Below are 13955 nucleotides of genomic sequence, written 5' to 3'. Positions count from 1 at the left end.
CTCCCCCCCCACCCCCCATTATGACACAGCCAGTAGGACACTCAGCACACATAAACGCTATGCTCCTTAGGTCTTCCCGCTACCAAAATCATGAGCCAAGTAAATAGCTGTGTATTTTGTCCAAGAAGCAAAATCAGGCTAAGACAGACAGGAAAAGGTCGTGTTACCTAAAAGGAAAAAAAAAAAAAAATACCTGACTGGTTTAAACAAACAGGAAAGTGCATAGAGTGGTTGGATAGCAAGAAGTGGAACATATCACCAGCCTTGGCAAGTGCATGGAACCAAGTAGAAAGTCATTAGGAACCAAGGTAACACCTCCCATCACTCTGCTAGGGACTCGTGAACTTCCCTCCAGAAGACTGTCTTTCTACTTTATAGGCACCCCACCAGGGTCCAGGCCCCATCACTATCCAAATGGAACTCCATCCCACTCGCCAGAGTCCTGGGCCTGTCTCTGACCTTTGTGGCTTCCAGCTTCACCTGTCAGGTGTAAACAGGAACGGTGTTGATTGTCCAGCAGCACTGGAAAAATTGGAAAAGCATTTTTAATGTTCTCTTCTCCTAGATCTTTTGATGACTACTAGCATATACTGTGGAACTATGCTGAGTCTCAGATAACCCTAAGGCACAAAGCATTACACACACACACCCTGGGTCATAGAAGAGCAAAGTCAGAAGAGAAGAGGTGAGCCTGGCAGTGGTGCCTTTAATCCCAGCACTTGGGAGGCAGAGGCAGGTGGATTTCTGAGTTCAAGGCCAACCTGGTCTACAGAGTGAGTTCCAGGACTGCCAAAGATACACAGAGAAACCCTGTCACGGGGGTGGGGGGAGGGGGGGAAGAGGTGAAGTGCCCTCTTTAAGATGGCATATAACATTCCAGAGACTCCCCTAGAGTCAAGCCCATGTTGGAGGCCAATGTGAGGTCATCTTCCTTTCAGAAGATTACCATGGTCTCCTCTTTATTCTTTACTCCAATTCTGCCCTGCATCCAAACTTGCCAAGGTTAGCACAAACTTATCTTCCCCAAATCCAGTGGCCAGCAGTCAACCCTCGTCCCCATCTTAACCTGGAGTCCACAGAGTTGCCCCGTGCCCTCTTCTCAACGCTCATCCTTAATCTCTAAGGCATGGCTGGAGAGGTGGCTTGGTCCCTGGTGGGTTCCCCACCATAGCTGGTTGTAGATACCCTCTGTGGTTCTTTCTCTTCCCTTTGCAGCCAGTGTAACATGGCGTGACTCACAGCTCCATGCAGTCATCCTTCCTAACTGAATGGAAGAAACCAAATGTTCCTGTGGCTCTATCTGAGGCCTACTTACCTTCACACTGGTCCTCACCTAAGAGAGTGCTCACTCCTGGCTCTGACCCGACGTATTCATACTGGCCAGCATTTGGTTTCCTTACCACGAAACTTTAGTGTCTAAGGATGTCCAGCACACCTCTCTGGCCAGGCCTCTGTCCTTCACAGGTCGCTAGCTATCAAGACCAGCCACGATCCCTATAGTCTTCTTGCCTTCCTGATCTCTTCTCCCCTTCCCCACCTCCCCATTTCTCTTTCTTTCTGTCCTACAAGGAAGGGATGGAAAGAAGCAGGAGGGACCCCTAGAGTAGGTGAGGTTGGTCATGGAACACGTATGAAGGATTGAAGGGGACAGAGCAAGCTACAGAGATGTGCTTGGCTGGGGACCAAAAGCAGCCTGTGAAGGAAAACCCAGGCGGCATGCCGTCATTGAGTGAAGTCAGGGAAGGAACCTGGAGGCAGAGGCCATAGAGGAATGACCTTGCTCCTCATGGCTTGCTCAGCCTCCATTTTTATACAACCCAGGATCACCTGCCCAAGATTGGCATTACCCATAGTGCCCTGGGTCCTCCCACATCAACCATTAATCAAGAAAATGTTTCAGTCTTGCCTTTAAGCCAATCTGATGGAGGCATTTGCTCAGTTACAGGTTCCACATGAATCAACATGTATGAAATCGACAAACCCAAGCCCTAGCCAGCGCATGTCCTCTTTCTTCCTCTCCCCTTCTTTCACTTTGTTCCCCCAGCTGCCTCACCCACCTCCCGGGATTGCTTTCTAAGCACTGCCTCTGTTCCTGCCAGTCCAGCCCTCTGCATCCTCTCTCTGCACCTTGCTAGAAGCTTTCCATGAGCACACTCGCCTGTTCTTGGGGTCCACTCCTGCCTCCCTCCCTCCCTCCCTCTGCTTCCCTCTTCCTCCTTGCAGCATCCCTCCAGCCCTCTTTAAAGTCCTTTGCCACCTGGAGCACACACCCGTGTGCACACACACCAACTCCACCAAAACTCTGTCTTCTTCTCAAGGGCTGTTCATTCATATATTCTCTCTCTCTCTCTCTCTCTCTCTCTCTCTCAATGGTTCTCCTGCCCTCTTCTCTTGTTAAGCCCTGTACACTTAACCTAGTCTTTAAAATGACCATAAGAAGCAGATCGCCTCATTTCCATTGCATAGAGGAAGAAAGTAAAAAAAGAACAGGCTTGCACATCTGAGCCAGACAGAACTTCACTAAGTATCTTAGTGCCCTATGGGGTCTGTCTTAGTCAGGGTTTCTATTCCTGCACAAACATCATGACCAAGAAGCAAGTTGGGGAGGAAAGGGTTTATTCGGCTTACACTTCCATACTGCTGTTCATCACCAAGGAAGTCAGGACTGGAACTCAAGCAGGTCAGAAAGCAGGAGCTGACGCAGAGGCCATGGAGGGATGTTCTTTACTGGCTTGCTTCCCCTGGCTTGCTTAGCCTGCTCTCTTATAGAACCCAAGACTACCAGCCCAGAGATGGTACCACCCACAAGGGGCCCTCCCCAATTGATCACTAATTGAGAAAATGCCTTACAGCTGAATCTCGTGGAGGCATTTCCTCAACTGAAGCTCCTTTCTCTGTGATAACTCCAGCCAGTACAGTTGACCCCTTGTCAACTTGACACACAAACACATCACTAGTAAGCCTCAACCCTTAGTTCTTATTCATCCCCAAGATCTTAAATAACTTTAAAAGTCCCATAGTCTTTACATATTAAAAGTTCAATCCTTTAAAAATATCCAATATCTTTTAAAATCCAAAGTCTTTTTACAATTAAAAGTCTCTTAACTGTGGGATCTACTAAAATATTTTCTTCCTTCAAGAGGGGAAAATATCAGGGCACAGTCACAATCAAAAGCAAAAATTAAACTCCACTGTCCAATGTCTGGGATCCAACTCACGATCTTCTGGGCTCCTCCAAGGGCTTGGGTCACTTCTCCAGCCATGCCCTTTGTAGCACACACGTTGTCTTCTAGGCTTCAGCTGCCTATACTCCACTGCTGCTGCTGTTCTTAGTGGTCATCTCATGGTACTGGCATCTCCAAACACTGCTGTCTTCCACTGTAACTAGACTTCACCAACAGCCTCTCATAGGCTCTCTTCATGGTGCCAAGCCTCAACTCCTTTGCATGACCCCTTCAGTTCTGGGCCATCAATTGCAACTGAGGCTGCACCTTCACCAATGGCCTTCCATGGCCTCTCACAGTGCCGAGCCTCAGCTGCTCTGCGTGACCCCTTCATGCCTTCAAAACCAGTACCACCTGGGTGACTCTTACACATTACCAAGTCCAGCCACAGCACAAGGTACAACCTTGGTTATCTCTGGAACACAGCCACTGTGCTCTCAGAAAACACTTCCTAGAAGATGTCACCTCAATGATGCTGGTCTCTTCTTAATCACCACTAATTTCTTAGCTCCAGCTAACCAGTATCAATAGTCCCAGTAATGCAAAGTTTTCACTTTAGTAGTTCTGGTATCTTGTTAATCACAGCTGATTCGTCAGCCTCAGCTAACCTGAACTACAGAATCTTCACAATCCAAAATAGCAATGGCCCTGAAAAGAGTCTTTAATCTTCCCTCTGAAATTTCATAAGCCAGGCCGCCATCTTCTGCACTGTCCTCAACATTATCTTCCAAGCTCCAACACAAAATCCCACAGAGTTCTTAACACCAAATAGATCTAGCCCAAAGTTCCAAAGTCCTTCCACAGTCCTCCCCAAAACATGGTCAGGTTGTCACAGGAATACCCCACTATGCTGGTACCAACTTGTCTTAGTCAGGGTTTCTATTCCTGCACAAACATCATGACCAAGAAGCAAGTTGGGGAGGAAAGGGTTTATTCGGCTTACACTTCCACACTGCTGTTCATCACCAAGGAAGTCAGGACTGGAACTCAAGCAGGTCAGAAAGTAGGAGCTGATGCAGAGACCATGGAGGGATGTTCTTTACTGGCTTGCTTCCCCTGGCTTGCTCAGCTTGCTCTCTTATAGAACCCAAGACTACCAGCCCAGAGATGGTACCACCCACAAGGGGCCTTTCCCCCTTGATCACTAATTGAGAAAATGCCTTACAGCTGGATCTCATGGAGGCATTTCCCCAACTGAAGCTCCTTTCTCTGTGATAACTCCAGCCTGTGTCAAGTTGACACACAAAACCAGCCAGTACAGGGTCACATGCGTTTCTTTGTTATTAAATCTCAGGCTCCAAGAGACTTCTTTTTCTCTAAATACTGTTCCATGGATTTGGAGTTTTAGCCTTCACACTCACACATAGCCTGGAGTACTTCAGCTGATTGATTCTTATGAGAAAAAAAAAAAAGAGCTATTTGTATTGAAAGCACTGTGCGGGTGAGGGAGAGCTGACTTTGGTAATGGTGAATGAAGTAGAGAAGTGGAGGAGAGTGGGAGGTACCAAGTCTCTCTGAGATGAGGATGCACCTCCATGCATCTGTGCAGTCCGAGCCTGCTGTGTCCGGTGATGAGACAAGTCATAGGCAATCCCGCAGGCAGGACGTGCCCCTTACTGGCAGAGTCTGTGTGAAGGAAGGTCTTCCAGAGCTTTTCTTTGTAGGAATGAGGTGTGTCCTGCTAAGGGAAGAGAGAAGGAGTCTGACCTGTCTGACCTGTGACCTCAAGATGCACACACGCACTTGGTGTCTTGGCTTTGTGCCCTTTGGTCTTATTGGCGACTCTAGCTTTGAAGTTTGAACAGATGACCCACCATTTAAATGCTTCTACAGTTAGTGCCGCAGTCACTAACTGAGACTGAGTCCGGTTTAGTTTGGGGTGCTTTTCCTCCTGTTTAGTAGTTCCAGGACTTTAAACAAAGTACTTAAAGTTTTGTTCTTTTCACAGGTAGCTTCTCCATAACAGCACCTGCCTCCTGTGAGTAACATGTGTGCATTGGGTAGCATGCCCACCGATAGCGTTCTGTAAACAGTAGCTGCAATGACTGCCCTAAAACAGGGTTCAAAGCCCTTAAAGCCATGCCTGGTGGATGTCTGTGGCTACTGCCCCTTTGCCAGCCATAGTAAGCACAATTGTGTTTACCTTCTATACTCAGAATAACCTGCAGAAAGATGCCGTTACCATCCCCAAATAAAGAGCCCGATGTGGCAGCATATGCCTGCAATCCCAGAACTCAAGGATGAAGGCATTAGGAGTCCCACGAGTTCAGATCCATTCTGAGCAGGATAGTGGGTTTCAGGCAACCTGGGTGAGAAGAGACTAAAGAAGCAAAAGCAAAGAAGAAGAAATAATAATGATAGTAGTTCAGGCTTAAGCTCGGATGATGTGGTCAGATACAGTGGTAGGGTCACTGGTTTGCCAGCATATATAGCATCTAAAATCCTCAGTCTTTTTTTTTTCTTCTTGAGACAGGGTTTCTCTGTGTATCCCTGGCTGTCCTGGAACTCACTTGTAGACCAGGCTGGCCTTGAACTCAGAAATCCGCCTGCTTCTGCCTCCCAAGTGCTGGGATCCTCAGTCTTCCAAGTCAGTTTTTGTATGCTAAGATTGATTGTTGTCCAGCTGTCTCTTGGTCATTCCAGGATGAGGCTAGTGACTGGGAACAGTAGGGCAGAATCAGAGGGTTGAGGGTTGGGACTTTAAGAACCATTCCTAGGCTCTGGGCTGGAAAAAGTATCCTAAGGTTGCTCAGCAATGGCCTGTGTTTTAATTAGTCATGCATACTAAATAGGCTCTCATTAAAAACATAAAAGACACAGTCCAAAGAGTTTGTAGATAGCTGAATACATGGGGTCCATGAAAGCTCAGTGCATCTGCCACACCCTCCTTAGAGCATCCATGTATGTCTTGATAAACCTTTAACTGTTACCTTCAAGAAAATTGTTGGATCCCAAGGAGAAAGTCATAGAAACCTTTACTTATAGCCAATCAATCAATCAGCCATGGGGTTCAGGTGGACTTGCAGCTGGGATTGCAGGGATGTGGACAGACCTGGGGTCTGAACCCTACACTTATGGATCCCATGTCACCCCAGGTGGAGAGAGTCAGGACTGAACTGACTAGAGGATCCAGCAGTGGGGTCCTGTGGGCATCGTGCTCAGTGGGCAGAGAAGTCCATACACTTAGTCTCAGAATTCTGTGTCTATTGTGGAGAGGAGAGAAGAGGGAAAGAACGAGGGGGAGGGAGGGTAGATGGTAGGAGGTTGGAAGAGAAGAAAAGGAGAGGAAAAGAGAAAAGGTACAGTAAAGAAAAGTAGCTTCTCCTCTTCAGGTCACAGGGAAGGAAGCTGCCCTTCCCCAATAGGTTCAGCCCCCCTGGGCCTGCTCTCCCTTCTACTCTGTCTCCCACTCAGCTTGAGCCCCTCACTGGCATTTTGGGCTGTGTGCTGCCACATGCGCAGGCACACACAGCCTCTTCTCAGCAGATGCCAAGAGAGCCTACAAGCTGTACCCCTGCCTGCAGCAAGCTGTACCCCAGCCTTGCAGCAAGCTGTACCTCAGCCTGCAGCCTCCCAGGTTTCACCAAACATCGGGCTGGGGGCAAGCACGTGCCTGGCTGGGAGGAAACTGGAACTCCTGTTTGCCAAGGGCTTCCCCCCGCACATACCTGCTGGTCTGTGAACCCCTTTATTCATTTTAATTGTGGGACCCACATAAGGTCTTTTCTTCCCTCGCCCCATACGGCAAGGCCCACAAGACACTGGTTTTCTATTCTGCTTTCTGCCTTGAATCTCTGTGTAATGTTGAATTGATCCCACCCACACTCACTCACCGTGTCCTGGTCCCGTGTAGAACATCAGAAAAGCTGGCTTCTCACTAATAGCTACTCTGGAGAAAATTATTTGAGCCCCCACGCCTCGGTGTCTTCATCTGAGGAATGGGGTAGTAACTTGCTTTTCCTTATAGACTTGGTCTCAGCTTGGGTGATAATGCTGCTGGTGCTGAGATCAGAGTGGCCACAGTGCTGGCTACTGTGTGTCAGGGTTGTTACTTACATCATGGTATTTAGCTACTCTGTGCTTTATTCTTGGAAACATCTTCATGCTTCTCATTGCTGTTCCAAATAGTAATGTTTGGCAGCAAATGGAAATGATTGTGGAAGATACTGCAGGAAACCTTTCTCACCCTAAAGACTTGGAGCCTTGAACCTTCAGATATCTGCACATTTCCCACTCTGTTCTTCCTCCCCCTGCCCTTCCCTCCAGGACTCTGACCTCACTTCCTGTCACTGTGTGGCCTCCACCCTCTAGGCACCTTCTTCTCAGCTCCTTCCTCCATCTTAAGGATAAAAGCAGAGGGTGTCAGAGCTGATGTGGCTCAGTTAGAGAGAGGCTCTGGGTTCCCTTCCCAGTGCAGACAAGACAAAGAAACGGTCAGCAGTCAGTTCCTGGGAGGTGTCTGTGGCCATGCTGAAAACTGAATTGAAAAACCAAGAACAGACAGCACTAGAAACAGTGAAGCAGGGGGCTAAGGTGTCCACAGATAGGGGTGAGCAGCCATCCCTCTGTCTGGCACTTTGTTCAGGGTGAGGCTGGGATAATTCACACCCGTGGTGATGTCCTACAACAGCCTGTCCGGGAAGGGAATCTGGATAGCAGTGTGTGCCTCCTGGCACTTCACCCTCCTGTGGTCTGTGTCTGAGGAGGTGCTCACAGAGGGGAGACCAGTTGTGGCCTTGGACCATCCCTTATTTCCCCACCTTGGTTGAGATCAACTATGCAACAGTCACTGTGTGCCTGTTCCCAAGAGTGATAGGACAGCCCTCCTTCTAGACTGAGCAAGAGTTTCAGGACGGGACCTAGAACTGTCTTGGTGAGATTTGGGACAGGGCAGCCAGGACCCGAGCAGACTTCCTGGAACCACAGCCTCACTTATGGCTGGCTGCTCCCGGCCTGAGACCTGGTTCCTGGTGGTGCTGCTCAGTTGGTTATTAGTTGTATTTGCTATCTTCTCATCGCTGGGACAGAAGCAAGTGAAAGGGAGAAAGGCTTACTGGGTTCTCAGTTTAAGGGGACACAGTGCATCGTGCCATTAGGAGTGAGAAGGATGGTCATGTGTCATCCTGGGTCAGGATCAGAGAAGGATGAAGGCTTGGCTCCCTCTCTCCGCCTTACGCAGTCTCAGCCCATGAACTGCAGCTGCGCACATGCGGGTGGTGCCCCTCCTCAGTTATCCTAATCCCTGTAGACATTCTAGACCCTGTTCACTGGCAGTTATCCATCACAGTAGTAAATTAATCAGTAGGCATTGTCTCCAGCACGAGACGCCGAGCCTGGTTCCGAGTCTTGTCTCATGGACCGTCCTGCCTTTAAGCTTGAGTAAAGCTCACTAGGAAGTCATTATTCCCGTAGCCCCCGTTCTGGTGCCTGCTGTTCTGATCATCTCTTCATGCCTCTGCTTGAAGTACAAGCAGTGCAGTCCAGTGACTGCCCTCTTCATCTTCATACTATTGAGACCAGAAAGATGAAGCAGTGTACACTCTAAATTAAAGATCTGTGGAAGTGGGCTTGGGGAAAATATTAATAATTTATGATACAGTGAGGGCCACTGGAACTTGGATTTGTCTAGTTGGCAGTCTTCAGAATTTTTAGAATATATAGAGTGCTGGTGAGAGGGCTTGGTAGGTGAGAGGGCTTGCTGTCCAAACAGGAGGGCCTGAGTTCAAATCCCCAGCACCCACACAACAGGCCAGGCATGACTGTACATGCTTGTAACCCCAGATGAGGAGGTGGAGACGAGCAGATCTAGCCTAGCTGTACTGGTGAGCTTTGGGTTCCTCGTGTCAAGGCAGTGAGGAGGCAGATAAGCAGAGTCATAAGAGAAAATGCTCTACACCCTCCTGTAGCTTCCATTGGCACACCAGTGAACACATGCATGCACACACACATGCGTGCAAATGGTAATTAGATAGGTAGGTAGGTAGGTAGTAGGTAGGTAGGTAGGTAGGTAGGTAGGTAGATAGATAGATAGATAGATAGGTTAAACATTTTAAATTGTTTCTGCCATCTTAATTCCATGTTTCTTACCAGAATTAGAAAATAGCTTCAGTATAAAGTATACTTACAACTTATTAAGCTTTAGGACACTCATGTGTTTTTTTTTTTTAAAGAAAATCACAGGGCTGTTTCCATATGGTCATTATTTCAGTGATGCCCGCCCTCAACTCTCTCTCTCTGATAACCTAATGTTGTAAAGGCACATACTGAGAAGAAAGTGTGTTTACTTCTCTTCTGTGTAGCTTCCCATCAGTCCTTGCGGCAGGGTCCACCAGTGCCACAGTGCTTGTGTGGAGGTCAGGACAAGGTGCAGGAGCCCAGCCTTCCTTTTTGGGTACTGGAAGCTTTTGCTTGTGTCTGACAGGATGGGCAGAGGACCCAGATCTCCGCTTGCCCCTGTCACATGTGATCTATGCGTTTTCAGTGGCCAGTGGTGACTTGTGTCCAACACGTACGAGAACTCGCTGCGTGCCGGATGTAAAGATGAGTGAGTGAGCCACGCTCGCTGCTCTGTACAGTCTCCAGTCTTAGGAAGACCCAGGCCTATAAATGCAGTGGACTTGTGAGGGCTCCCGGGCAACTGCTCGTAAAGCACTAATGGACATGTCAGAACAGCAGCAATTTAGTCCATTGCAAGAGGCTGCAGGAGGAAGTGCTCTTTGAACTGATCTTTGAAGGCATGTTAGTGTCCTGCAGCCTCTGTCGCCAATCTTTAGTGAACAGCAGAAATGTCTCCTCCCATAGTTTTGAAGGCCACAAGTCTGATGTAAGTTATCAGTATCCCTAGAGGCTGGAGGAGAATTTTTCCCAGGTGCATCCCTCTCTGCCTAGCTCTTTGTCTGTCTGCACCCGTCCTTCTTCTGTCCCACCACCCCCTCTCTGCTTCTGCTGATTGCTGACAGTCCTTGGCGTTCAGCACTGTCTCCATGTTCCTCTCTGGATCTCTTTCAACCCTTCTCTCTTTTACGAGGACCTGCCATTGAGTCCAGGATTTGTCTTGTGTCAGGGTCTGACATCTGAAACTCCCTGACTACAAAACATTTGCAATTTAAGTGGCCATTCTGGGAGCAGGGAGTCACTGTTCAGGCCACTACTGAAAGGATCTAATAGACCACAAACAAGAGCACCCAGTGTGTGCAAAGACACAGTGGGACTCCTTGAGAACACCTTCCCAAAGTCAACTTTCTGAAGTCCGTGTTTCCTTCGAGGATATTCTAGTGTGATTCCAATGCATTTCTGGGGGTGCGGGGGTAGGGGGTGTCACAGACAGGCAGACAGAGAGGTTCCAACTAGGCTCCTGAAACTTGAATTAAATTGAGTCCACTCTGGCTGCAGGGGGTTACATGGGGCAGGGCATCACGCCACTGAGTCCATGTTGCTAGGTCATCAAGTCCAGTTTTAGAAAGAGAAGAGAAGAGACTGGGCCTGGACTTTTAAGCAGTTAATTTGAGCCTTTTAGAGGTCAAGGATGGAATGTTGTAGTTTTAGAAAGGATGTAATTGTGGGCTTTTCTACCTGTGCCCCCAAATTCTCCGAAATAAAGATTCTAAGACTCCTTCTACGTGAATAAATGCATAGGCCAGTAGCTTTGGCTCATTTCCACTAGCTCATAACTCAGTTGAACTGGTCTAAGTCATGCCGTGTGGCTGGTTACCTCTCCTTCAGTTTCTTTTTTGGTTTTTTGTTTGTTTGTTTGTTTTTGTTTTTGTTTGTTTGTTTTTTGAGACAGGGTTTCTCTGTATAGCCCTGGCTGTCCTGGAACTCACTTTGTAGACCAGGCTGGCCTTGAACTCAGAAATCTGCCTGCCTCTGCCTCCTGAGTGCCGGGATTAAAGGCATGCGCCACCACGCCCAGCTCTCCTTTAGTTTCATGCGACTGTCTTCCTCAGAATTCCTGACTCTATCCAGAAGCCCTCTCTGTCCCAGAACTCCCACCTCCCTGTTTCCTGCCTAAGCTAATAGGCCAACAGCATTTTATTGACAGCCGATGCTCCTATACATTGCACAAGAGATGCTTTCTCCAGGGGGGTGTTCAGGTGTCACGTTGTCAAGAAGCAGACTTGGGATAACTCATTTTACTGTGATTTGCATTTACTGTGTGTGCATGAGGTAGAGCAAGGACCGTGTGATGTTGCAGTGTGTGCGCTTGCTTCTCTTCTTCCACCTTTATGTGGGTTCCAGGCACTAAACTCAGGTCATCCAGCTGTGGTGTCAAATCCCTGCCGGTTGAGCCACCTCACAGGCCCTATGATTGCTGATCTTGCCAACTTCGCTAGCTATGAAGCATCTAAATTAATGTAGCACACCTCTGAGAGTGTCTGTGTGAGCATTTCTACAGAGAATTAACCAAGACAATAGACGTATTCTGAATGTAAAAGCCAGTGGAATAAAGGAAGAAAGAAGGGCCAGCAGAGAGATGGCTCTGCGGTTAGGAGTATTTACTGCTCTTCCAGAGGACCCCAGTTCAGGCACCAGTGTCCACACTGGGCAGCTCACAGCTGCTTGTATCCAACTCTAGGAGATCTGATGCCCTCCTCTGGCTTCTGTGGGAACCTGCACTCGTGTGGCATGATATTTTTAATCAGGGGGAATTAAGACAGTTATGCTCAAAATATGTCTAACACAAAATTTACCGATTTTTTTAAATTCAAGTTTGAATAATCCTGCTACAAAGGCTTTTTTCAGATTTTTATTTTAGTTATTGAGAGAAACAGGCATCTATCTACTGTGTGCACAGTTCTTACGAAAAGCCTGTTTTGTATGCTTGGCTCTGGTGGGGATGCTGGCATTCAAATACATATGAAGCAAACCCTGCACTCCTGATTTACACTCTAACCCAAGAGACCCGATTTTAGTCTTGTGTTTTACTGTTGCCAGTCTGTCTTGACTTCGCTCACCTGAGTTCTGATTTACTTTAGCAAGCGACTGGTAACTTGGGTATTGGGTAAACTGAACTGATGCCGCCTGCAGGACCGCTTATGAGGACCCCCAGCGCTGTCAGTAATGGCAGAATTGGATCAGCTCCTCCCTGGCGTCTATTCTAGCACTTTCAGAGTTGCCGTTCTTCCTGAGCAGGACCCAGTTTCTCCAGTAAATAAATCTTCCAAGAAAAGATAGCAGCACGCTGACTTCAGTTTCACCCACTTATCCAGGCACTGAGCCGTCACCAGCTCCCAGCCTCATAAGCGACACCCTGTCCTCGGCAGTGTACTTGATAGTGTGAGGACTGCAGTCACAGTCTGTATTATTCCCTGTAAAGTGTCACAGTCTCCGCCCCTGGCTCAGTGGGAGCTGTGGGGGACAAAGAGCAGGGGGGATCTCTAACCCCTGTCCTCCTGTTTCACCATCTCGGCCCACAGGCATTTGGTAACTATGCTTCAGGGCAGAAAAACTACAGGTAACCCCCAGGAATAGCCCCCGACCCCAGAGGGCAGAGATGTCCCCTGCTGGAAGACAGTTCTGTACCCAAGAGCTCGGAGCCGTCTCCCCGTACTCCTTTGCCACCGGTGACATCAAACTGTAATCTGCTCATAGGCAGTCTTATTTTGAGCTTTTTGGTTTTTGGGTGTTTTTTTCTCTGTTCTCTTGTCTCACTCACCCCTTGGTCTTGAGTCAGCTTTGGGAAGAACTTACACTAAGCCATATGCAGTAGGTGTTTGTGAGCTCAACTAATTAGTTACATGAGTAAGAGTCTGATCATTCAAAGAAACTGCCCAGGAAGGAAAATAGAGTTTAGAATGAAAGTAGAGTTAGAGTCAGTGTTGACAAGATAGAAAGTGTGAGTTGATAAGAAAAATAGACCTAGTGCCTTCAGAGGAAGGCGGTGAGACTTCCTGCCTGTCCACAGGCATTTGGTAGTCAAGTCTATCATATGCAGATAGTCTGCGGGGAGGGGCAGGGGGGACTTTTCAATTGGCAGGCCTTTCTCCCACACCCCCACCTGCCATCCTAATGTGCCAGCCAGGACTTGCAGGAGTGGCTACCCTCTCCCATCATGTCATGGCCATGGGTCCTCTGAGGTGACAGCAGTTTATTGTAACCCATTGCCTTTTCTTTTTAGCAGAAGACTCAGAAAGTGGCGTTTATATGCGATTCATGAGGTCACACAAGTGTTATGACATCGTTCCAACCAGTTCAAAGCTTGTTGTCTTCGACACTACGTTGCAAGTGAGTATACCGAGCTTCTGATAGCTTGTTGTGGGTTGCTGTGTGCATGGTAATTCAATCCAGCAGGCCTTCCCTGAGCTCTTCTGTGAATCCGGCCTAGGCTGAGGTTTTGTCTACATCCCCGTGGTAACCTCATAAGGAACTCACTATTGCTGAGTGAATTCTACAACACAAACACTGGATTCGACTTTAACATGAATCAAAGCTAAATCCACAGACTCCTCAGCCTGCAGGTAGTACTGTAAGGCGTGGGACTTGAACCCAGGTCTGTCTGCTTGGGTCGGAGCCTAAGCCCAAGTGTACTAAACTGCCCTGCCTCCCTCACTGGGGCCTGGTTGTCTCTACTGGTTATTCAGTAAATATATGGTTAATATTAGAAAAAATGGTGAGGTGAATAATTTCTTGAAAAAGAACTTTATTGTTTTTTTTTTCCAACCAGGAAATTTGAACCTGATCATTTTGCTATTAAAATTGTATTTATTGGAGCTTTTTTCTTTTTATCAATGT

At 47.9% G+C, this 13955-nt stretch overlaps 1 protein-coding gene across 15 annotated transcripts in view; it reads left to right on the top strand.

Annotated features, from left to right (window-relative positions):
* Window positions 1-13955, top strand: part of Prkag2 (protein kinase, AMP-activated, gamma 2 non-catalytic subunit) — a 243548-nt gene that overhangs the window by 203753 nt on the left and 25840 nt on the right. For 8 of the 15 annotated variants that reach the window (XR_880821.3, XR_389738.4, NM_001310480.1 and 5 more), the window contains one exon: window positions 13342-13448. Coding sequence is in view for 13 of the 15 variants with exons in the window: in NM_001310480.1 (NP_001297409.1) it covers window positions 13342-13448 (107 nt within the window). In the remaining 2 variants the exon portion in view is untranslated. Of the gene's footprint in view, window positions 1-34; window positions 309-12569; window positions 12679-13341; window positions 13449-13955 lie in introns of those variants that run through there. The other 7 variants (NM_145401.2, NM_001170556.1, XM_030254043.1 and 4 more) reach the window with 5 other exon arrangements.

The sequence above is a fragment of the Mus musculus genome, chromosome 5, assembly GCF_000001635.26.
Source record: "Mus musculus strain C57BL/6J chromosome 5, GRCm38.p6 C57BL/6J".
Classification (NCBI taxonomy): Eukaryota; Metazoa; Chordata; class Mammalia; order Rodentia; family Muridae; genus Mus; species Mus musculus.
This window is presented reverse-complemented; position numbering and strand designations above follow the sequence as displayed.